This window comes from Lissotriton vulgaris, chromosome 8 (genome assembly GCF_964263255.1).
Source record: "Lissotriton vulgaris chromosome 8, aLisVul1.2, whole genome shotgun sequence".
Taxonomy (NCBI): Eukaryota; Metazoa; Chordata; class Amphibia; order Caudata; family Salamandridae; genus Lissotriton; species Lissotriton vulgaris.
Window position 1 is genome coordinate 853,593,157 of NC_141696.1, and position 26,597 is coordinate 853,619,753.

At 46.9% G+C, this 26,597-nt stretch overlaps 1 protein-coding gene across 2 annotated transcripts in view; it reads left to right on the forward strand.

Annotated features, from left to right (window-relative positions):
* The window catches only part of LOC147698103 (arylsulfatase D-like), a 548,762-nt gene that overhangs the window by 426,376 nt on the left and 95,789 nt on the right, over positions 1-26,597 (forward strand). For both annotated transcript variants that reach the window (XM_086934777.1, XM_086934778.1), the window contains one exon: positions 3,683-3,845. In XM_086934777.1, coding sequence (XP_086790903.1) covers positions 3,683-3,845 — 163 coding nt within the window. The remainder of the gene's footprint in view (positions 1-3,682; positions 3,846-26,597) is intronic.

A 26,597-nucleotide genomic window follows, 5' to 3' on the forward strand; every position in this document is an offset into this window, starting at 1 on the left:
TAAAAATGCAAATGCGTCCTACAGCTTTTCATCCTGCTATTAAATCATAGCTGGTATAAACCCCTAAATATATTCAACGGCATTCCATTTGTCCTCATGCATCACACATTATGCTCAAGTGGGCTTAAAAAAGGGTATTCTCAAAAGGTGTTTCCCTAGCAATTTAGGTGCGCATATTACATTTTTAAAAGCTTTGTCTGCAAAGATATAAATTACTCATATCTAAAACCCATTTTGAAATTAATTCTGAATATTCGTCTGACTCTAAAAATAGGAATGAACAGTATGGAAAGGAGAGATAAACTAAAGAGTTTTACACTGAGTTCACAAATCGTTGAAAGGCAAGTTGAATTAAAATATAAAGCATGAAACTTAATATTTGAAAACTGCATGCTGGTCTACAAGCATGGTGCTTTGCTCTTTTCTTTTAAACATGAGAGTAGATTTCTTCATCCATATTTAACCCCATTGGAGTCTTTCTGTTGAATCTTAATATGCGCTTAGATTCACATTTCCGTAGTGTCTTTTCTCGATCATCCCAAATGCATTTGGGTACAATGTCTATCACATAGTATTTCACATGTCTGTGTTCATTGTAATGGGTGATTGCGAAATGGTGTGCCAATGGATATGAGGAGTCTCCGATATTAATTGCTCTTGTATGCTGCAATAAACGTTTGTGAACAAGATGTGTTTTGCTGCCTATGCATTGTAATCCACATGGACAATCCAACACATATTTAGCATGGTCTGTCCTGCAATTCAAGGCTCCCTTGATTTTGTGTGAACATGGCTCTAAATATATGCAATGATCTTTATTGATGCCATGTTTACATGTCTTTCATTTAGTGCTTTTTCAGAATCCCAGTTTGGTTTTCATCCAATTACCTGTGTCAGGCTGTATTAAAGTGGTTCTTATGAGTTCATCCCTCATAGACCTCACTCTTTTGTAAGTGATACCCAATCGTCCTGGCAACAATTTACCAGTGATTCTGTCACTACTTAGTATGTGCCAATTTTTTTCAGTACTTTGCGTATGATGTTATGTTGCCTGCTAAAGTCTGTAATGAATCTCAATTTGGAACTCTCATGCTCTTCACTTGTTTTTGGCAGGGTGTGAAAAGTATTGAACTTTGTTGAGGTTCAATGCCTTTTTTACTGCTCTCTCTATTGTTTCCACTGTGTATCTGCGCTCCTTAAACCTGAAAGCAATTTCTTCTACTGATCTTTTAAATATTTTGTCTTCACTGCAATTTCTATGCAATTTTAAAGCTTCTGCATTAGGAATACTTGACTTTAGTTTGCTAGGGTGAAATCTGTATGCATGTAACACAATATTACTGGCCGTGGATTTTCTATATATTTTAGAATGCAGTTTACCTTCTTTTTCAAAAACTGTTATGTATAGGAGAAACACCTCTTTCTTGTTGTGTGTGCTCGTGAAGTGTAGAGTCACTTGATTGATTTTAATATCATGAATACATTTGAGAGCACTATCTTCGGAGCCTTTCTAGAGTTCAAATACATCATCAATAAGCCCAGACCTTAAAACCACATTTTCGTTCCAAATTTCATGAAATTCATGCCTTAGCACCTGTTCTTCCAAACAGCCCATTTGCAAAATTGCATAACTGGGGGTGAAGCAGGTTCCCATGGCTGTACCTCTCATTTGTTTGTATAGTTGTTTTTCAAACAAAATATAATTACTCAAGACATGGCTCAACAATTTGTAATAACATTTTGCTGTGATAAAAAAAGAGTCAATGGTCTTGTTCATTGAAAGTGTTACAGTGCTCTTGAGCCATCCTTATGTCCAATACTGGTGTGTAATGAGGTGACATCCATAGAGATTAATAAGTAATCTTGTTCTCATGCAATATCAAAGATCACTTTCAAAAAGTCACCAGTGTCTTGGATGTAAGATGGGACATTCTTCACATACTCCTATAAAGAATAGTTAAAATACTTTGAAGTGTTCTCTATTATACTGCCTCCAGCTGAGATTATTGTGCGCCCAGGTGGTTCTGTGGGGTTCTTGTGTGTATTTGAAATTAAGTGCATGACTGGAATTATACGATGTTTATTACTCAAAAACTTGAATTTGTTTTGCGATAACATACCCATGCTATGCCACTCCTGGAGTTTATTTAGAAAGAATTCTTGTGCTTGGTTATCCTCTGAAATGTTGAATTTGTTGTAACAGTTTGTGTCATTTAGTTGTGGCATTGCTTCTTTGGTATATTGTTGTCTGGGCCAAAGAACTGCATTGTCGCCCCTATCTGGATTGTGTATTACCACTTTGGCATTCTTTTATAACTTTTTTACCAGTTTATCATAACTTTGTCTTTCAGTTTGCTGATAGTTTGCATATATATATATATATATATATATATATATATATATATATATATATATATATATATATATATATATATATATATATATATATATATATATATATATATATATATTCATTGAAAAAAAGTTAAGTTTACAGGGACGTTGCAGTTAGGAAATAAAATTTAAAAAACCTTGGGAATTCAGTGAAAAAAACAAAAAGTGCATAGATGTTATTTGGGATGTCATCGGTGAAGTCATCAGTGATGTCACTGAACATGTCATGAGTGATGTAATATTTGAGATCATAAGCAGTGCGTTGCGGGGGCACCAGTTATAGTTAGCTTAACTGCTGAATTTCAATGGCTTTGTATGAGTAAAGTCTGAGCCTAACTATAACATCTAGGTAACCTTTGTTTTTTTGTGAATATATATGAACAAAAGTACACTATCATAATGTGAAACATCAAGCAGAATGATAGGTTACAAATATGGAAATACAGTTCAGTAGAAAATAGAGATAAATGCAATAGGTATCCGCAACTCAGATTTCCATGATTGTATACAAAATGATGCCCTACATATCCCTTCCGTTTCAGTAGTTAAGTGTATTCTACTCAAAAACTATAGATATTAAAACATGGTTTATAAAAGTCTACTTGTCTCTCTAGTTTTTTGTGGCAAAAACTTTATGATGATTGCACATTTTCCTATGTAAATTAGCCCATTCTTTTCCATATTTTTGCAAACTAACTTATTAAAATATCTTCCTACTTTAACTAGGAGGCTGCAATTCTCTTATTTTTATCTGTTCTAACCTTGTCTGTAATTACCTAGATAAAGCTATCTGAAGACAACCTCAAAAAATGCTAAAAACATACTCAAGGGACAAATGCTCCAACTGGAAGAAGGTAGACATAGGCCATAAAACTGTGGTTAAAAATGGACACAATGCGTCTGCAGGACTATTGAGATACCTACAAATTTCAAGAATAAAACACAAAAGAACTTTGGATATCTATGAGTGTTTCCATCTCTTGTTGACAAAATAAAAGTCACAGTGATACAAATTACACCAGATCTCTTGAATCCTGAAAATGACCAGTAAACTTATGTTCCCGTCTATTGCTTAGAATGTTTCAGCTGGTATAGCTGCAAAATTGGATTTACTGGCACATCTGACTGCATGCCATTGAAGTATAATTCAAAATGATGGCACACCATTTGAAAAGTAACTCACTGTCCTTAACTATATGTTACTGTTAGCATATTTTAAAATTGAAGATTAGAGATTGTGAAGCATTCCTAGCATAAATTGTCCTCACTTGCATTAATTCTTCTTCAGGTGGAAAAGGAATGGCTGGCTGGGAAGGTGGAATTCGTGTACCAGGCATATTTTGGTGGCCTGGTGTCCTAGCTGCGAACCTAGTTATAGATGTGCCAACAAGTCTGATGGATATTTACCCAACCGTAGTCCATGTGGGAGGTGGAAAACTTCCACAAGACAGGTATCCATCTGCATTATATATTTGAAAATATATTGCCTTCGAACCTACGTTTTCAGAAGAATTGTTGAGATGGTCTCCTGGGTTGTATATGATTTAATTTATTTATTTTATTATTTATTTGAAGCATTTGTATAGCGCAGCTGTCGCCTTGCAGGCATCCTGGCGCTGAGATATCTCCAGGGGGGGAGAAGCACGGGGGAGAGTGAGCAGTACAATGGCCATCAAGATTAACCTTTTGGGAACAGCCAAGTTTTGACACGTTTCCTGAAAGGAAGGAGTTCTTTCGTTTGGCGGATATCTAGGGGTATACTGTTCCAGAGTTTAGCGTCCGCAACTCCGAAGGATCTGCCTCCGGTCCTAGCTTTTTTAAATCTCTGCACTTTTACAAGACAGGCCGTTGTAGAACGAAGTGCTCTGGTTGGAGTGTACCAGGCAAACATTGCTTGAAAAGAGCTGGGCCCAAATCCATGCAGGGCTTTGAAAACGAGACAGAGGGATTTAAAGGCCACACGCTGTTTTAACAGAAGCCGGTGGAGTTCGGCCATTGCCGCTGTGGCCGAGGACCCCCTAGGCCAGCCAAGGGCCAGTTTGGCAGAGGCAGATTGTACTCTTTGAAGTTGTCTAACAGCAAGCCTGGAGACTCGAGTAGCAGCGCGTTACAATAGTCAAGGTGACTTAGAATAGTACACCTGACTATTAATGCCCGGGCATATAAGGGAAGTAGTGGCAAGATCTTACGTACGGACCAAATGAGGGCCGAACAAGTTGACACTGTTTTTGCAACCTCGGCTTCCATACTCAATTTGTTGCCCATCATAACACCCAGATTGCGAACAGTGGTGACCAGCTGAGGTTTTTCCGAGGATTCTAGGGGCCAAAAATCCACCGAGAAAGGACGAGGGATCCGACTTCCAGCACAGAACAAAACCTCAGTTTTGGAGGCTTTAAACTGTAGTGAGTTGTTATGTAGCCAGCCAGCCGTGTCTCGCAGACAATCATGAAAGGATTCCAAAGGAATCGATTCCTCACCCTCCCAAGAGAGGATGAGTTGAGTGTCGTCTGCATAATTGATGGCCTTTAGCCTATGAGACTTTATCAACGTGATCAATGGTTTTAGATACACGTTAAATAAAATCGGGCTAATGGACGAGCCTTGAGGCACCCCATGAGACACCGGGGAGAAGGCAGATTGAAACGGAGGAAGGGATACAGCCTGTTTACCACAGACACGGCCGCTCCTCCACGCTGCTCCCGACCTGCCTCCCCCAACTGCCTGGTATCGTTGTTCTCCCCAGCTGCTTGCACTCGGCGCTACCACGATCTCTTCTCGCTTTGCAGGACCGCTTATTTGCATACAGCGCTGCTAATCATTTATTAATTTAAATAGCTCGCATTGTAGGAGAGCCTTATTTGTTTGTATACAGCGCTGCTATTCACTCATTTGTTTATTTAATTAGCTCGCATTGTAGGAGCGCTCCATTTCTTTGTATACAGCGCTGCTAATTTGTCATTTCATCTTTCACTGCACGCTTTAATTGCAAACATCGATTTGAATCACGTAACCTACTGACATTGCAAGATTGTTATCTCTGTAAGTTAATGTGCCTTTAGAACGCTGCTTCACCTCGCCTGCTAAGTAGTTGCAGAGATATTTGTGCCCTCGCTGTGTTGGCTTCACTGACTTCTGCACTTTGCATCACTTTGCCTGTTTGTTTGCTCCGTCCCGCCGGCCATTTTGTTGTTAGTATTATTGTTGTCGGCCCTGCCCGAGTCTCCGCCCCGCTCCCGCCTTCCCAGCTCACCCTCCCTCGCCCCTCCCCTCTCACTATCTACATATGACAGTTGCTCTTGCGCGCAGCGTTCACGCGCAGCGACCGTGCCCCATTCGCGCCGAAGGTGCGCCAAAGGTAAGCCTGTCTACGCCCGTCCGCGCCTGGACCGCGCCCAGCGCCAGACCCCCTGTTCCTCGTACCTCCCACCTCCCCCGCATTACTTACGATGCCACCACCCTCCTAGCCCTCAACCCCGGCCGTTCCCCCAACTGCGTCCAAGCCGCTCCTGGACACACCCATGGACCCTTCTCCTGCTACTCCTGCAAGTTCGACGGCACCAAGAACAAGAACAACTACTCATCTACGAACACACAACAGATATCCGACCCCAACCACCTACAATGCATCCTGCTCAACACCCGCTCGGTCCACAGGCACGCCATCGACCTCTGGAATCTTCTAGACACCATCTCTCCGGACGTCGCCTTCCTAACAGAAACATGGATGAACGCCACATCAGCCCCAGACATCACCATTGCCATCCCGGAAGGCTACAAGATCATTCGCAAGGATCGTACCGGCCACACAGGAGGAGGCATCGCTATCGTCCATAAGCAATCCATCCGCATCTCAACCAGCTCAGACGTAAATCTCGCCAACTCTGAACACCTTCACTTCCAGATCCACATCGACCCCAAGACCACACTCAGAGGCACCCTCCTTTACAGGCCACCAGGACCCCGGGCACAATTTAGTGAAGACATCACGGACTTCATCACTCCACACGCGCTCCCCTCCGAGGACTACATCCTTTTGGGAGACCTCAACTTTCACCTTGAAAAGAACAACGACCGCAACACCACCACCCTTTTGGACAACCTCGCAAACCTCGGACTTAAACAACTTGTCACTACCCCCACACACATCGCAGGTCACACACTCGACCCTATCTTCACCTCCAGCAAGCATGTCTCCTTCAGCCACACCTCAGCTCTCCTTTGGACTGACCACAGCTGCGTTCACTTCACCTACAACAAGCCCACATCCAACAACCACCCCCAACCCACTCTGCAAAGAAACTGGAACAAAATCACCATCGACCAGATCTCCTCATCGCTTCTTCAAAAGCCCCCCGCCCACTCCTCAAACCCAGACCAAGCAGCCACCAACCTCAACCAATGGTTATCCAACAGCGCCGACATCCTAGCACCACTGAAAAAACGACAAATCAAACTAGGCAGCAAGAAGGCCTCCTGGTTCAACGATGATCTTAAGAAATCCAAGAAACTCTGTCGCTCCCTCGAGAAGGCCTGGAAAAAAGACTCAACCACCAGCACCAAGGACGCCTTCAAAAACGCCACCCGCATACACCACCAATTAATCTGAAATGCCAAGAAAGCAGCCTTCAAGGACCGTCTAGATGACAACGCCCACAACAGCAAGGAATTATTCAACATCGTCAAGGAATTTACCAACCCCTCAGCCAACTCCAACGACATCACCCCCTCTCAAGCCCTCTGCGACTCCCTAGCCTCATTCTTCCACAACAAAATTGCAGACATCCACAACAGCTTCGACAACCAACCCGGAGACCAACCCACCCACCCAATCCCCTGCAGGACCCCCAACCCCCCTGAACATCCTCAATGACTGGAAGCCAATCTCCACTGAGGACACCATCCGTCTGATGAACTCTATCCACTCAGGATCCCCCACAGACCCTTGCCCTCACCACATCTTTAACAAAGCAGACTCCATTATTGCACCGCACCTCCGAGACGTCATCAACTGCTCCCTCAACTCCGCAACCTTCCCGGAAAGCTGGAAACATGCCGAACTCAGCGCCCTCCTGAAGAAACCCACAGCTGAACCCACCGAACTCAAAAACTATCGCCCTATCTCACTCCTTCCATTCCCGGCCAAAGTCATCGAGAAAGCTGTCAACAACCAGCTCGCCGCATTCCTCGAAACCAACAAATCCCTCGACTCCTCACAGTCCGGCTTCCGAGCCAAGCACAGCACCGAAACCGCCCTCATCGCAGCAACAGACGACATTCGAACTCTACTGGACGATGGAGACACAGTCGCCCTCAACCTCCTCGACCTCTCCGCAGCCTTCGACACAGTCTGCCATAGCACCCTTCTTCAGCCTCAAAAACATCGGAATCCAAGGAAAAGCACTGGAATGGATCACCTTGTTCCTCTCCGGAAGAACCCAGAGAGTCCGCCTTCCACCATTCAAGTCAGAGGCCACTGAAGTCATCTGCGGCGTACCTCAAGGGTCCTCACTCAGTCCCACCCTCTTCAACGTTTACATGAGCCCCCTCGCGGCCATCGCACGCCAACATAACCTCAACATCATCTCCTACGCCGACGACACTCAACTGATCCTATCACTCACCAGAGACCCTAACACGGCCAAAACCAACCTACACGAAGGAATGAAAGAAGTAGCCGAATGGATGAAGCACAGCCGTCTGAAACTGAACTCAGACAAAACAGAAGTCCTCATCTTAGGTACCTCCCCCTCCGCCTGGGACGACTCTTGGTGGCCAGAGGCCCTTGGTAAAGCACCCATCCCGACGGACCACGCACGGAACCTGGGCGTCATCCTGGATTCCTCACTCTCGATGAACAGACAAGTCAACGCCGTTTCTTCATCTTGCTTCAACATTCTTCGCATGCTAAAAAAAACATTTCGCTGGATCCCTACCGAAACTAGAAAAACAGTCACCCACGCTCTGGTCACGAGCCGACTGGACTACGGAAACACCCTCTACGCCGGCACCACCGCAAAACTCCAGAAAAAACTACAACGCATCCAGAACGCCTCAGCCAGGCTCATATTAGACATCCCGCGTAAAGAACGCATCTCTGATCACCTGAAAAACCTCCACTGGCTCCCCGTCAACAAGAGGATCACTTTCCGGCTCCTAACCCACGCACACAAAGCACTCTACGAAATCGGACCCGAATGCCTCAACACACGACTATCCTTCTACACCCCCTCCCACCAGCTACGATCCTCCAACCAAGCCCTTGCCACTGTACCTCGCATCAACAAAACCACCATGAGAGGTAGATCCTTCTCCTACCTAGCAGCTAAAACTTGGAACTCACTTCCCACCCACCTTCGCCTTACTCAGAACCACCTAGCATTCAGAAAGCAACTCAAAACGTGGATATTCGACAAGTAACTCCCCACCCTTCTACAAGCGCCTTGAGACCCTCTGGGTATGTAGCGCGCTATATAAATCTTTTTGACTTGACTTGACTTGCTTCCTATCCCGCAGGAAGGAACGAAACCAGCGCAGGGCATTGCCACCTACCCCGGCTTCCCTCAGTCTCTCCAGTAGGATCCCATGATTTACCGTATCGAATGCAGCAGACAGGTCCAGCAGAATCAGAGCCACTGCCTGACCCCTGTCTGCACGCATTCGAAGGTTCTCCATAGCAGTAAGTAGGGCTGTTTCAGTACCGTGGGCTGGGCGGAAGCCAAATTGTATTTCGTCCAGAAATTGATGCTGCTCCAGATGTTTGGAGAGACAGGAGCTCACCCAACGCTTAGCAATTTTTGCAGGGAACGGTAGCAAGGAGATGGGTCTGTAGTTCTGTAGGCATTCTGGATTTAAGGAGGGTTTTTTAAGCAGTGGAGAGACGAGAGCCTGTTTCCAAGAAGCAGGAACTGTGCCACTAAGCAAAGATTGATTACAGATCCTGCATAGAGTAGGAAAGATTTCCTCTCCGGCAGCTTTCCAGATTTTATGGGGGATAGGGTCCAGAGGTGATCCAGATGAGATACCGCGAGCCAATCTGTCGAAGTCCACCTTAGTGATAGGGGGGAGCTCCAGCAGACAGTCCATAGGCTGCCATCCTGGGTTCCCTGCTCCGAAGTCTATATTACCTTCCCCAGAGCAAGGGGGGCAGAGCAGGGTAGGGAAGGTACTCAGGTTGCGAATGATGGCTTCTATTTTTTCATTGAAAAACAGAGCCAAATTATCGCAGAGGGCCTGTGTGGGAATGGTCGATTTTTTTGAGCAATCAGGGTGAGTGAGACTGTTCAGAATCTGAAAAATGCTTGTGGAGCTATTTGCAGCGGTACAAATTGTGGAGCAAAAGTAATCAGATTTAGATTTCTGAATCAAGGCTTTGTATTCGGAAAGTTTAGTTTTCCAGAGCAGTCTGCTGGCATCGGTATATCCCTGCCTCCATTTCCTTTCCGCCTGTTTACAGGCGAGTTTTAGAGCCTTTAGAGGGTCATTAAACCACGGAGACAACACTCTGCCCTTATGCTTGCACGTTTTTAGCGGAGCAAGAGAGTCAACCCTCGTGGTTATCCTGAGACATAAAGCCTCGTAATTGTCATTGACTTGACGGTCCGAGGAGAAGCTGTCATCCACCTTGAACACAGCATTCATCGTTCTCAACTTCTCTAGGGCTCTCCAGTCTCTGTACATAGATTCAGAAGTGGTGCCATATACTGGCGTTCTAACCCGCTTGCTGTTAATGTGGAATTTAAGTAGGGAATGATCAGTCCAGCCCATGGGCAGGATTTCATCTAGGTGTACTAGCTGTGGGACTGAGAAGATAAGGTCAAGCCGGTGCCCTGCTCTATGAGTGGATTCCCTAACTAATTGATGGAGACCCACACTCTCACAAGAGAGCAAAAGATTATGCAGCCCAGTATCTAAGGTGCCATTTGGCCACAGGTTAAAGTCGCCTAAAATATTCAGTTTATTGTGGGAGGTTGCCATGTTGGAGAAGGTATTAAGTAGCAATTGTTGTTGCTGGGTGCTGAAGGCCCCAGGTGGTCTATAACAAATGACCACCGTGAAGATGGCCCCTGTGTGACTGTTGATAGAGAGGCCAAGCAACTCAGCCCCAACAACCGAGTCCATATCAATAATATTGATATGCCATAAAGCTCTATAGATCACCCCCACACCTCCAACTCGTCCTTTCGGTCTGGGGAGGTGCAGGATTTTATATTCCTGCGGGCAAGGCCAGCCCAGCTTGATTTTGCAATCAAGGTGGGTCCAAGTCTCAGTGAGGAACAGGGCGTCTAACTGATGTGTTTCCACCAGTAGTTGGATTTCCTCAGCATGCTTGGGCAGTGATCTGACATTAAGAAGTCCAGACGATAGGAGACCCCTGATCTTTCAAAGGGAGGGCAGTGTCTGCGAACGAGAGGTGACCCTCGTGCGCGTACTCACCCAAGTTGAGCAGAGTCACCCGGGAATATAATGGAGGAGCTGTACCTGTACACACATTACTTTGAGCAGTATGGCCGGCGCTCGGCGCGACCTGGGTGCGGACGGGCGCAGACGGGCTTGCCTTAGGCGCGCCCGCTGCGCTCGTCCGCTGCACTTCCGAGAAGTGAGCATTATTATGGAGTGAGAGAAGGGGTGTGGCTTGGAATTGGTGGGCGTGGCCTAATAGCTTGTGGGCGATGGCGGCGATGTTTTTTCCCTCCCCGTGACAGCGCTAGATACGCTGCGCGGGAGTATCACCCAAGACCCTGAAGCAACTAAGGATCAACAAAGCAGCTAGGTAAGCACAGAATGTTAGTAAAATCAACAAACGTGCAAAGTACAAAGTATTAAAAATGAAGGTCATCGCTCCCGGCTTCCGCCTCAGGAGTAGCTATCTCTAAACGCCGGCTTTGTGTACAGCGCGGCTATTCATAGTTCAGAAGGGGCGTGGCTTGGAATTGGTGGGCGTGGCCTAATAGCTCGTGGGCGATGGCGGCGATGTTTTTTCCCTCCCCGTGACAGCGCTAGATCCGCTGCGCGGGAGTATCACCCAAGACCCTGAAACAACTAAGGATCAACAAAGCAGCTAGGTAAGCGCAGAATGTTAGTAAAATCAACAAACGTGCAAAGTACAAAGTATTAAAAATGAAGGTCGTCGCTCCCGGCTTCCGCCTCAGGAGTAGCTATCTCTAAACGCCGGCTTTGTGTACAGCGCGGCTATTTATAGTTCAGAAGCGGGCGTGGCTTGGAATTGGTGGGCGTGGCCTAATAGCTCGTGGGCGATGGCGGCGATGTTTTTTCCCTCCCCGTGACAGCGCTAGATCCACTGCCCGGGAGTATCACCCAAGACCCTGAAGCAACTAAGGATCAACAAAGCAGCTAGGTAAGCGCAGAATGTTAGTAAAATCAACAAACGTGCAAAGTACAAAGTATTAAAAATGAAGGTCGTCGCTCCCGGCTTCCGCCTCAGGAGTAGCTATATATAAACGCCGGCATTGTGTACAGCGCGGCTATTTATAGTTCAGAAGGGGGCGTGGCTTGGAATTGGTGGGCGTGGCCTAATAGCTCGTGGGCGATGGCGGCGATGTTTTTTCCCTCCCCGTGACAGCGCTAGAGCTGCTGCGCGGGAGTATCACCCTAGACCCTGAAGCAACTAAGGATCAACAAAGCAGCTAGGTAAGAGCAGAATGTTAGTAAAATCAACAAACGTGCAAAGTACAAAGTATTAAAAATGAAGGTCGTCGCTCCCGGCTTCCGCCTCAGGAGTAGCTATCTCTAAACGCCGGCTTTGTGTACAGCGCGGCTATTTATAGTTCAGAAGGGGGCGTGGCTTGGAATTGGTGGGCGTGGCCTTATAGCTCGTGGGCGATGGCGGCGATGTTTTTTCCCTCCCCGTGACAGCGCTAGATCCGCTGCGCGGGAGTATCACTCAAGACCCTGAAGCAACTAAGGATCAACAAAGCAGCTAGGTAAGCGCAGAATGTTAGTAAAATCAACAAACGTGCAAAGTACAAAGTATTAAAAATGAAGATCGTCGCTCCCGGCTTCGGCCTCAGGAGTAGCTGTCTCTAAACGTCGGCTTTGTGTACAGCGCGGCTATTTATAGTTCAGAAGGGGGCGTGCCTTGGAATTGGTGGGCGTGGCCTAATAGCTCGTGGGCGATGGCGGTGATGTTTTTTCCCTCCCCTTGACAGCGCTAGATCCGCTGCGCAGGAGTATCACCCAAGACCCTGAAGCAACTAAGGATCAACAAAGCAGCTAGGTAAGCGCAGAATGTTAGTAAAATCAACAAACGTGCAAAGTACAAAGTATTAAAAATGAAGGTCGTCTCTCCCGGCTTCCGCCTCAGGAGTAGCTATCTCTAAACGCCGGCTTTGTGTACAGCGCGGCTATTTATAGTTCAGAAGGGGGCGTGGCTTGGAATTGGTGGGCGTGGCCTAATAGCTTGTGGGCGATGGCGGCGATGTTTTTTCCCTCCCCGTGACAGCGCTAGATACACTGCGCGGGAGTATCACCCAAGACCCTGAAGCAACTAAGGATCAACAAAGCAGCTAGGTAAGCGCAGAATAATAGAAAAACAGTTTCATGGAATACCATTACTGAGAAACCATTTCACCTAAACTGTTCAACTGAAATTTTCAGAATGAATGTCATTCACGATTTCATAGAAACAAATTCATAGAATGTCTTTTTGATCAAAATTGTGTTTTGCATGCTTTTTTTAAGCTGTATAAACAATGGTTGCACCCATCCCTAAACCCTAAAAGCCCTTTCTACTCCAAAACTCCATCCATCCCTGAACCATAAACCACCAAACTAGCTCTAAACTTCACCCATTCCTGAACCCTAAAGCTCTCTTTTTACGCCAAATTCACTTTCAATTTCTAACCGCTTAAAACCTCTTATCACATTCAAGCTCCACCCAGCCCTGAACCCTAAAAAAACCCTTACCTACATTAAACACGACCCATCATGATTCCTAAAATCCACCACCACCCCTGCCCTTCACCCATCCCTGAGCCCTAAAAACTAAGGGGCTGATTCACAAAGTTAACCTAAGCCAAAATTCTAACTTGATGACTTTTTGTAGTCACAGAAGTCACTTACAACTTTTGGTATTCACAAAAGTCATTTCCCACTCATAGCTTCATGTCCGCACTCCGGCCAGAACTTCCACACCCAGACTGTACTCTCCGCACCCAGACCGTACTCCCCAGCTGGGGTCAAACTCTCTGGCTCAAGCTGTAATCTCAGGCTCGGGCTGGATAAATGGGCCAGAATGCAATTTTTACAAAAGGGAACATTAGCTATGTGTAATAATTGGTAGGTCATGAAAATCAGTTTGGGCAGGAAAAAGGGTGTGGCCGGTCGCTATATTCCTTATCAGAAATGTTTTCTCCTTTGCATCATGGTACGTGCAGTGCACAATTCACGCTCCCTTCTGAGTTGACTGCGTTATCAACCCTACAGTCAACACTAAGGGGAGTGCCCTTAGTGTTGACTGTAGTGTTGACACTACAGTCAACAATGAGGGAGAGCAAATTGTACCAAGATACTCAGGAGCAAACTTCTCTGGGTTATAATGTAGTGTATGGCCATACCTTTTTCCCTGCCCAAACTGTTTTTCATGACCTCATCTACCATTTATCACTAATTCCTAATGTTCCTTTTTGTAAAAATTGCATTCTATCCCATAGATTACACTTTATCCGGCTGAGCTGGAGAGTTCGGCCCTAGCCAGGGAGTATGGTACAGGTGCGGAGAGTACGGTTCAAGTGTGAAGAATCTGGCCCGACTGTGGCCTTAAAGATACGACTAATAAATGACCTCTGTGAATACCAAAGGTCGTAAGTGACTTCTGTGAATACCAAAAGTCGAAAAAATTACTTTTTTTTTAGATTACCTTTGATAAAAAAATGAATAAAATTGGATTTGGACATCAATACATAACTCCTCGCTTAAGGGAGGACTAAATCTGATTGGATGGTTAATATTTGAGACTTTTTTGATGAAAAACATTACATTTGAGTTTTCATTACTCTAATCATACTAACCAATTCTGACTTTTAGCGCTCCTTTTTCATTTTTCTATTGTAAGTCCATTGACAGGGCAACTGCGTATGGTAGGGAGTCAGGACAGGACGTGGTAAAAAAAATTGTTCTTAAATAACAGTTCAGAAAGTCTATGAAGTAAGGACCCTCCTTATAGGTTTGTCCTCTTTCAGTATTGATTGAGTAGCATCCTTCTACAGATAGATGGTTTTGTCCCTCACAAGCAGACAGGTAAGGCTTCCCTTTGACCTCTGCTTACATAGATCAGAAAAATAAAGCATCTTGCAGTCTCTTGTAGCAGCATGCAGGTGGTGGCTGAATATGCCCAATGCTGGCATCATAAACAGAGTGTTTAGGCTGGTGCTTTCTAGTTTTCAAGGTAAGTGAGTTTGGAGGCAAGCAGACCATTGCGTTCCGGGGAGGATTCTGTCCAATCAACATATCCCATGGGATCCATGCAGCAGTGAGTGCATCCCCAAGCATTCCAAAAAAGTCCTATAATGAGCACAAACTCTGGTCATGGGATCATTTATACCCTTCTATCCTTTCTGGGAAACAGGCATGTATTGGGGTAGAAGGACTGCTTGAACCAGGAGACACTCTGCCACTAGAGAAAACACAGTCCCATTTGGAGGACTGCTGTTATGATGTCATGAGGGTTTTCTGATGAAGCGAACCAATCAAAGACCAGTAGCCGATCCAATTTTTGTTCTCACTTGTGAAAGTTGTTGTCTGCCCGTATCTGTACTACTCTCTAACCACTGCATTAAAGAATACGCTTACCTTCCATTTTGAATGCCCTGTCAAATGATAGAGTCCACCATACCCTGTAGCAAACCTGAGCTCTATGGAGATTGGAAGGGACTTTTTCTGCATTTTCAGTCAGGAAAGATGGACAAGGGTTCTTGTGCGACTCCCAACGCTCTCTTGACAAACTGTAGCAGAGCAGTAGTGGAGGCCTGACCATTTATCTAGTCTAGTGGTCAATCAGGCCTTAAACAATGGGACATGATACTCCAACACTCTTACTTTCTTATGGGCCATATGAAAGGCATTTGAGCCTTCAGCCTGGTAGGGTATAAGTACTCCAGCGCACAGTTGCACTGTGCTACCCTACGTGTGGTGATTTCATTGTTTTCTGTCATACTTGGTATTTATCTTTGTCAATTACCTGATATTTTGAGTTCAAGGGCAGATGCTGCATGATTTAGTCATGAGATTTGTTAACTTGAGGGGCGTGGCTTGGATGCCGAGGAGGTAGGCAGCGTGAGCCCGGAGCTCCGCGCCCGATCCCGGATAAAATCCTGATAAATTGTACGAATTCCGACGGAAATCGAAAAAACCATTGGCTGAAGGCGTCACGGAGGCACCGGCACCCTGGGCTCGCTGTCACCTGCCGTTAATCACCGGGAAAATTGAAATTGGAAAGTACCGGTGGAACGAAAAGCCTCGATCTAAGATGGCGGCCCGAGACCTGAGTCGGTGACGTAGCGAACAAAGGAGGCCTGCTGATCTGCACCTCCAAAGGTCTCATAACAGTGGCGATCGCTGGAGCGAAGGATCGGCGTCGGTTCTGAGAGGTAGCTCAAGCATTCCTCCTTCCCGTCCTGGTGAAACGACGACGGTGGAGTGGGGAAATCTCTTCAGAGCGGATTTAAAATGGCGGCAGCCCCATGAACCGAAAGCTGTTGCCTTTGTGTACAAGTCGGAGTGACGGAGGCCACTTCGCCACTGTTTCGACTAGAGGGAGCTGACTCACCCCATAAGAGTGGCCTGCGCAGAGCTCTGTGCCCCAAGATCAACCCGGACTTACTGTCTACACTGCCCTGGGGAACTATCCGGAACAACCGGTCCTGAAACACAGAAAGGTTGACCGGGGATTGGAAGCAGGCCGAACATTATGAACGATCAGGCTGTCGAGGTCTACGGCTGCTTGCGCCAATAGCTGTTATCTATCTTGTCCCTGACTCGACCAAACCAAGATGGGGAAGATAAAGGGAAAGGGGGATGGAGCAGCTGGCTCTGAAACGATGGACGGAGCAGATCAAGGCCACACCGACCTCCAGCGTATGCAAGACCGCATTCTGGAAGCTATCTCAGCCACGAAGGATGCCCTGCAGCAGGATATTGCCCAGGTGGCGACAGGCCTGGGGCTCCTGAAAGCCGAGCATGATAAACTTAAAGATAGGGTCAAGAGCGCGGAGATAACCCTACAGGAATTAGCTCCGGCGCACAAATCTATGGAAGGACCGATGGAAGATGCTCTGGCCCGAATAAAGGTGCTGGAGAGGCGAGCAGAAGATGCTGAAAACCGTAGTAGATGCAACAACGTCCGCCTGGTGGGCCTTCCGGAAAAAACAGAGGGCGATGATATGGTGGGCTATCTTAATCAATGGCTCCGTACTGAAGTGGCGCCGGAGGGGCTCTCCCCCTTCTTTTCGCTGGAACGAGCTCACAGAGTCCCCGCCCGGCTGCCGGCCCCTGGCCTACCCCCTAGCCCTGTGGTGATCAAACTTTTACATTACAAGGACCGGGACTGGTTACTGCAGAGAGCTAGGGAGGTAGGCCCCTTCCAGGTTGGCAACAACAAGGTTACCCTGTTCCCGGATTATACATTCGAGACACAGAAGCTCCGAGCCAGCTTCCTCTCGATTAAACGAGAGCTTCGTGTGGAGGGCATTAAATACTCCCTCCTTTTCCCAGCCAAACTCAGAATAGTGGTGGATGATAAAACTCTCTTCTTCACCACATCGGCGGACGCTTGGGCATGGTGGGACACTTATAAGGCCGGGACAGACGGTGCCAGATTCAGGGCGGAAGAAGCACAACGGAAACAGCCGACCAGAAAGTCGCAGCATCTTCTGAAACGCCGACACAGGACTGGGAAACCAACAATGTCACAGACGGAGGAGGAACGGAGTGCCGCTCTTCAAGCGGTGGTGGATTTGTCAGGGACGGTACGAAGCCAGTCCGGTAAGGGCTCAGACTCTGAGGAACAGGCTACAGGGTCAGAAACGGACCTTTCGGTACTTGGTAGCGGCAGAGGTCCAATTGTGACGCCACAAACGTCAGGAGAGATCGTTGAAGCCTGAGGAAAGCAATTTGGAGAACGGAGTGGTGGACTGGAGACAGGGGGCCATGCTCGTAGATGCCGTGTGTTGTTAGGCAGAAACATGGAGACTCGTGAGTGATCATGGGGGGATTGAGGGGCGGGACACGCGGGGCTATCCTAGCATAACGAGCACCCTCGGAATCGGACAGCGCCCTACTGGCCCTTAAGGTCATCGCAGTGGAGACTGCGAATTATAGTGTGCATATTTGAGGGGGGTTCACCCAGTTGCTACAGTTTGGATGGGAACTACTCTGGCTGAGATAGGGCCTGTCCTGGGTGGGTGGGAACCAAAAGTAGTTTGGGAGACTCAACTTGGGGTTGGTGGGGTTTGGGGATTAGTTGTTGGGAGTGGGAGGGGGGGGTCAGAATTGTGTCAGTATATGCGCATGGATGAAAACTGCTGTTGTTGTGTTCGGGAATGCAGGGGGCAATGGCTAATACGGGAGCTCTAAAATGTGTGACCTGGAACGTGCGGGGCCTGCATACCATGGTGGGTAGACACAAGATACATGCCTACTTAATCCGTAGAGGGGTACACATAGCATTGCTCCAGGAAACGCACCTCACAAAGCAAGAGGGCGTGGCGCTGCAGCGACGATGGAGGGGACAGCTATTCAATACAACGTATTCGGCCTTTGCAAGGGGCGCCATGAAATGGATCCGAGCTGGGGTTCCCTTTCAGGTAACCAAACAGATGATAGATCCGGAGGGCAGATTCGTAGCCGTGGAAGGGAGGCTAGGGGCCGGGTTGTGTCATTGTGTAGCGTGTATGCTCCTAACGTAGACTTACCCGCCTTTCTGACGAAGCTCTCAGGCAAGTTGGCGAGCTATTTGACAGGTCCAATACTCATGGGAGGGGATTTTATTTCAGTAGCAGACATCACATTGGATAGATCTCACCCACCATTGCCTACATCACCAGTACATAGACTAGCGAAGCACAGATTGGAATGGCAGGAGAGTTTGGATTTGGGAGATGCTTGGAGAACATTACACCCCACTACGAGGGATTACTCCTTTTATACCAGTATACACGACCTACATGTCCGGTTAGATGTGTTCTTGTGCTCTTCCCTTATACTCCCAGCAGTGGGAAGTGCGGAATACCTGGCTCGCACATTGTCTGACCACAACCCCCTATTGTTGTCCCTGAATGGATGATTGATGTCTCATGCGTTCCGACCTGGCGACTACGACCGGATACCCTGGATGATATATTATTTAGGGAGGCTCTGGGCGAGCGATTGACTTGTTACTTTGAGGAGAACAGTGGCACCACGTCGACCAGAGCAACGGAGTGGGATGCCTTTAATGTAGTGGTCCGAGGACACTGCATTGGGGCCACTGCGGGCGCCCGTAAGATGCTATTAGATGATCTTGAACGTGCTAAACGGGGGCTGCGGAAATTAGAACGTGAGCACCCGAATCATCCTGAGCTTCAGGAAGAGGTTGGTAGAGCCAAGGAAGCAGTGGCAGTGGAATTGGAGCGACTACGGAGCTTTGATCACAAGGTTTATCTGACTAAGGCGCATGCGGAAGGCGATAAGGCGGGACAATGCTGGCCTCGCTTGCCGACCCGACTAGGCGCAGTTGTCCAATCTTGTCCATCGGGTGGAAGGTGGCGTGCTTTGTCACACCCAAGCTGAGATCCTGGATAGGTTTAGGACGTACTACGAAGGTTTGTATGAAAGCGGACCGGTAGGCGGAGAGGCTGCGCTTGACGCCTTTCTTGGGGGGCTACAACTACCGCAGTTAGAACAAGAAGAGGGAGAGGAACTGGGCCGCAACATCACGATAGGGGAAATAGGGAGTGCGGTGAAGCAGATGGCTCGGAATAAAACCCCGGGACTAGACGGTCTGCCAATAGAGTTCTATAGTAAATATCTGGAGTCCCTAGCCCCGCAGTTGCAGTTGGTCTAAAATGAGGCGAAGTCGAGAGGGAGACTACCTCAATCTATGTGTGAGGCTCTTATGATCCCTCTGTTGAAGCCTGGTAGGGTGAGCAGTGACCTCTCTTCGTATCGGCCACTGTCCATGTTGACAACAGATTACAAGATTCTGAGTAAAATATTAGCTAATAGGTTGCTGGCCCATATGACGGGCCTGATCCATAAAGACCAATCGGGTTTTATTCCAACACGGAATACTACGAACAACATTCGTAGTCTGACTCGACTCCTCGGCGACCAGTTGTCGGAGGCGTTGGCGCCCCTGGTGTTCTCTATAGATATTGAGAAAGCGTTCGACAGTCTGGAATGGGACTATCACTATTGAGTGATGCGCCATTTTGGGCTGGAAGATGGCTATATCCGCTGGACCAAAGTGTTGTACACGGCGGCCACGGCGAGAGTCCGAGTGGGCTCTCTTATCTTGAGTCAGTATCAGGTGCGCCGCGGAACTAGACAGGGATGTTCGTTGTCCCCCCTACTGTTCGAGTTGGCGATTAAACCATTAGCGGCTGAAGCCAGATCAGGGCGCTACTACAAGGGACTAGTTTATAGGGCCAGACCACAGGCCATCTCGCTATACGCAGACGACCTTCTGCTGTTTTTAGCTAACGCGGATGAGGAATTGGAGGGAGCGAAGCGACTCCTCAGAATTTTCGGGAGATTGTCGGGTCTAAAGGTCAACTGGTCCAAATCCTGCTTATTCCCGTTGCGACAGGGGGAGCCGCGACTTCTCAACACCCAGGAGCTCAGATGGGAGCCTCACTGCCTACATTATTTAGGGGTCTATGTGTATCACACAGCAGCGGATATGTTGGATTGAAATGTTGTCCATTGCATTAATGCATTGAAGGGGAGCATGGACTTTTGGGCCACCCTACCGCTCTCGATGACGGGTCGTGTCTCCTTGCTGAAGATGATAGCGCTTCCATGGCTGCTATACTACTTCCGTACGTTACCAGTATGGATACCGAGTTCCATCTTCCGTCGATTAAGATCACTAGTGATAGCATTTCTATGGGGCACGGGCAGGCGGCGGATAGCGCTGGACACCCTCTTGCGGCCCAAGGACGAGGGAGGTATGGCAGTGCCTGACTTTGAGTGCTATTACTTGGCGGCACAGTTGCAATCCTTTACTCAGGAGATAGCGAGGGTCTACAGGGGTCCAGAGCAGGGCAGAAACGGGGGTACCCCACGCCATGTGCTCGTGTACATTACCCTTCACCAAAGACTTCTCGTCAGAGACTTGTCTGTAGAGGAGCAGACGTTTAGACTTTGCTGGAACCGCGCGCGTCGAAGAGCGGGGATTCGGCGAATGTATGCACCGGAGATCCCGTTGGGAATGATTACGGCGCTGCCTCACGGCGGGGATTGGTCGAGACTGCAGGGCTGGGAGGATGCTGGGCTACAGATGTTAGGTGACCTCTACGAGGACGGGGTATTGCTCCCGTTCCGGACTCTGCAACAATGGTTCAATTTACCCAGGGGGTGTTATCTGATGCACGCAGCTGTAATCGGAGCCATGCAGGAGCACTGGGGTGAGGGGCTACAGGAACCTGCCACTTCTATGGCCTGCCAATATACGATGATGGCAGCAGGAACTTTTAAGGCGGTGACCTGCCTGTATTCCTGAATGCTACGGGAAGCCCTGCAGCCACTTACTGCCCTGAAAGCTAAATGGGAACTGGACCTCCAGATGGAGATCCCCGACACCACCTGGGGACAGTTGCTGCGGAGGGCGAGGAAGAGCACGAGAAACGCCAGATTTCAATCGATACACGTTTACATTCTCCATAGGGCATACCTCACCCCAGGGAAACTGAAGAAATACTTTGGAGTAGAACAGGCGGCTTGCCATAGATGCAACACAATGGAGGCGGACCTGGGTCACATGTTATGGGATTGCCCCCAACTGAGGGATTACTGGTGAGAGATCGGAGAGGCACTGAATAATTAAGCATGGTCGAATTTTGCGAATCTCGCGTTCGCGAATTTTGCAGATTTGCGAACTCGCAATCCGCAAAATCCACGAATTCTCGCGAATTTGCGGATTTTTTTTTGTGTGTTTGCGCGGGTTTCTGCCAGTTCGCGAGGGTTTTGTACAATTTCGCAAATTGCGAACTTACCTGTCGGGTCGCAAGTTTCGCGAACTTGTTGTTTCTATGTGTCCAGCCTGTTTGGGACACTCTTCTTCATCACTGCCACTCTCTGCCACCACTGCCCCTCTCTGACTACTCATGCCACCCTCTGGCCCACCCATGCCACCCTCTGTTTCATCACAGCACCCTCTGGTTGTCCAGTCAGTGTACATTATTGTGGCAACGCAAGCACACCTTCCCTGCCTCAAGTGACCTGAATTAATTTGGGACTGATTAATGTGTCACAGAATATTTTTTTAGCTGGCACCTGCTTCCTTAGTGCTTTCTGATTAGTGATCTTTTGCACTTGCTAAGTGCTTTCATTGTTGCAAAATTAGTTACAACACCTGCCCTGCCCCAACTGACAATAATGAATTAGGGGCTGATTAATGGATTTGAACTTCCAGCCTGGCTCCTGCTTGTCTCCCTTAGCTGTAATTCAGGACCTTTGTGGCATATGTGTAACTATTCTGAGGTTCAGAGCAGGGTCTTATAATAGTTGCAACTGAACGCTGGAGGGGCCCCTCAGGAAGCACTACAGGAAATGGCTACTAATGATGAGCCTGAACTTTTGAACCTGGTAAGTAGTTTCAGTTTTGCTAAGATCGTATTTCTGCAATTTTGCACTTATTCGCGGGGCGCGAAGTTGTACTGGGAAGCCGCGAACTCACGCGAACAGTGCGAGCAAAATCCGCTGCTCGCGGATTTGCGGATTTTGCGGGAGATTCGCAAATCTCGCGGATTGCGAATTTACCGAAAATCCGCAAAATCCGCGAGCGAAACGGATTTTCCGCCCATGCTTATGAATAATGCTACACACAGGGAGTTGCAATATACCAAAGCGGTAGGAGTGCTGCACTGGTTTCCTCACACGCCCAAAAATAAGGCGACCAGTACGTTTATAGATATGGGGCTGATATTAGCGAAGAGGGAAATCACTAGGAATTGGAAATCCAAGAGGGGGCCCACGTATAAGCGATGGTACAACGAATGCCTAAAATGGGCGGCGAGCGAAAGCACCTTGCGATATCAACTAGCTAGACGGGCTGCAGACGAGAAGGCATTAGAAAGGGCGACAGCGTGGGAGACACTAGTGCAGGCACTCCAAGATGGTACTGGGGAGGAGGAGGGCGAACAAACAGACACTGACATGGATGAACCCACTAGTACACCGGGCACACACTCTTAGCAAATGTTACATTCCTCCTCGCACACACCGGAACTAATGTTACCTAGGAATCCATTATAGGTGCAGACACGGGGGGGGGGAGTTTTTGGGAGTTCGGGGGGGTTACTGTTAGGGGGAGGGGGCGGGGTGAAAAAATAAAAGCGGACCACGTTATCCTAATGCCCAAATCAACGAGAATTGGAGGTAAATGCAGAGGATGAATACATCACCGACGCCGCCCGGCCTTTTGGATGTGGGCTTACAGGCTGTGTAATTATGTTGCTCAAGCAAACCCTTTATTTCACTACTGCATTGCTAACATACTTATCGCTGTAATGTATATACAAAGATTTGGTACTGCAATAAAAACGATGTTACAAAAAAAATGAGATTTGTTAACTTGCAGAGTACTACATTCTTGTGGAGATGTGTTCCACCCAAAGTGGTAGTCCTCTTAGCACGTGTGGCTACTGTTACCACACCATTATTACTAGTTGATGACAGCTGATGTCATATGAACTTTTTCTAAAACGTGGTAATGGCAGACACTTATTTTTTTATATTTTTCATTTACCGGTAGAGTTGATCATGGCTTAGAAAAACAGCAAAATACACTTTGCAGGTGATCTTGAAAAACTGCTTATGGTCAAATGCACACACAAAACAGTCTAGTTAGGTACAGGCAGCCAATTGGTGTTCTGAAATGACTGCCAGCAACCAGTGATAACAATCTAATTAGAGAGACCTGTTTTGGTTAGTTGAGGGAATCCAATTGGAATTATGAAACTGCAATTCTGATTGGCTGTTCTAAACCAATCAGAATGGATCTCAATAAATAATCCTCCTGATTGGCAATCGAGTACCCTTTCAGAGTTGCCCAATGTCATGGTACATGCAAGCCCAGTAATCTTGCTGCCTTTTGTGATGCAGTCGGCTTGTGGGATTTTTGGTGCGCTTTAAGAAGAACAGATCATGGAAAAGACAGATTTGAACTTTGATTGTTTGACAGTTACCATGAATTATAAAACTATATTGAGCCATCTATACCCAAGAAGGTGATTTGCCATGATTAGACAGCATATGTCTCCTGTACTCTTCCATTGCCCTGTAATGTTTAATCATCGCTTTCTCCCTGGAAGCCAGATTGCTTTGTGTCTAGCTCTGATTTCCAAACTCTTAATGGAACAGGAGAGATCCTTTGTACCTAGCCCCCAATCATTCAGAACATTTGGAAAAGGTCGTCATGCAGCTTTGAAAGAAGCACCACCCTTACAAAATGTTTTTGTCAATGTCAAGGATACAGCAACAACTGAAGAAGGAGAGGTGTTGAAATCTCATTCCCACACTCTGTCATCAGCTTTGGCAGATGAGGACAGAGGCCAAGGAACAAGTACCTGATTGACTGAAGGACTTTCTTAGATGAATCCAAAAACAATGGTGAAATTATGGGATGCCTGCCATCACCAAGGAGCTATCTATAGGAAAACACTATTTTTGTTTACTAAAACCAAAGTTTAAGCAAGATGCCTTAGAGCCCGAGTGATGCATGACTATTTAGAATCCCAACTGCCATTTTTTAAATGATAAAACCTGGCCCTGTGATTCAGGATAATGAGTTCACCTTCGCCTCCAATGGAAGCTCTAGGCTCAAGGAGAGATGGATTTCATCAAGGAAGGGAAAGACAGATGCCCTCTTCTTTCATGTCAGCAACCCTGTTGCTGCGAACTACAATATGTGATTTACTTTACTGTTCTTCTACATTACCATATCTGCATAACTGTCAGCTACCGAGTTCCTTAAGGATCCCCAATTTCATTCATGTGTTTAAAATGGATGCATGCTCCTGCCCTACATCATGCTCCAGGAAAGACTCAAGAATTGCTAAACTCATGGCTTTTCAATAACTTTTTACAGACCTGGGGGTTAACAATTCTCCAGATATCACTTGGGAGAATTAGTGAGTTAAAGTGTGTGTGTGCACATGCATGTGTGTGTGCGCATGTGTGCGCATGTGAGTGTGTATGTGCATGTGTGGGTGGGTGTGTTTGTGTGTGTGTGTGTCCATATGTGAGTGTTTTTAACCCACACCATCCCTCACAGATTTGGTAAACCCTAATGAAACCAGACAAACACCATTTCTGTGAGGACCATTTTCATATGGTGATCAATCCTCGTGGGTGTATTTTGGTGATTTCAAGTGACTGTATCAAAAAACAAGCATTTGCAATGCAATAGGTCTAGCATTTCTTAGAGATAAAGCTATTGGCATTGTAAATGACATAGGGCCCGATGTAGGTGGCAAATACCGGTCGGAAACGGTCGAATTCGGCCGTTTCTGACCTGTATTTGGCATCTTGAGATGTAGGGGGCCAGATTTGACAGATTCTGTAAATTAATCGAATCGTTAAATTTACATAATCTGTAAAATACTGAATCGGTATTTTTACCGATTCGGTAATTCCCAGATGTAGGTGGGACTTTTCTGAGTCCCAAAGGCCCTACAAATTTGGTATTTTACCACCCAATCCAATTGGGTGTTAAAATACCAAATTCAGGTGTGCATGCACATGTGTGCATGCACACCTAGCCATGTGACAGACAGACATGCCCTTAGGGCATGTCTGTGTGCCACATGGCGCACATGCCTATTTTTGGGGTGCCAAAGGGTGTCAAAGTGACACCCCCTGCACCCTTGCAAAATTCGGTATTTACCGATTCTGAAATTACAGAATTGGTATTGCCCATTGATTCCTATGGGCTTTAAGGCCCATAGGAATCAATGGGCAATACCGATTCTGGATTTACACATTCGGTAAATACCGAATCTTAACGATTCGGTATTTATAGAATCTGTAATACCTACATCTCCCCCCTTCATATTTACCGACTCTTAAATACCAAATCGGTAAAATTTGGTATTTAAGATTCGGTAAATATGAATTACCTACATCTGGCCCAATGTCTTTTACCTATGTGTTTTGGTTTGGACTGCAGTGGATGTATGAACAGAGACACAGCTGCAGCACTGCCTAGAGGACTTAGAATGAGGAATTACCACTGAGACCAGAGAAGCAGCTGCAACACTTGGTAGATGACTTAGAATGAGAAATTACTAATGAGACCAGAGAAGCAGGTAGCTGCACTATGTGGAGGAGTTAGAGCGACAAATTACTGACAGGACGAAAGATGCAGCTCCAGCACCGCCTAGAGGAATTACTGATGAGGCTAAAGAAACAGCTAGCATCACTGTCTAGAGGCTTTAGAATTAGGAATTACCGACTCATCAGAGTAGCTCCTAGCCGCACTGTCTAGAGGACTCAGAATGAGGAATTACCAATAAGACGAAAGAAGCAGCTAACAGCGCAGCCTAGAGGACTGGAAGAACTGCCACTGGGAACAGAGACACAGCTGCAGCACTGCCTAGAGGACTTAAAATAAAGGCAGTACTGACAGGACCAACGAAGTAGCTGCAGCACTGTGTAGAGGACATAGGATGAGGAATCACCAATGAGACCAATGAAGTAGCTAGGAGCACTCTCTAGAGGAGTTATCATGAGAAATTACACTGGGAACAAAGACACAGCTGCAGCCCTGCCTAGAGGTCTCAGAATAAGGAATCAAAGACAGGACCAGAGAAGCAGATAGCAGCACTGTATAGAGGGCTAAGAATGAGGAATTATGACTGGGACCAGAGAAGCAGCTGGAACACTGTCTAGAGGACTATGAATGAGGAATTACCACAGGGACCAGAGAAGCACAAAAAAGTGCAAGAGAGTGATTGTGGTTAGGGAGGTAGTTATGGTGTAGATGT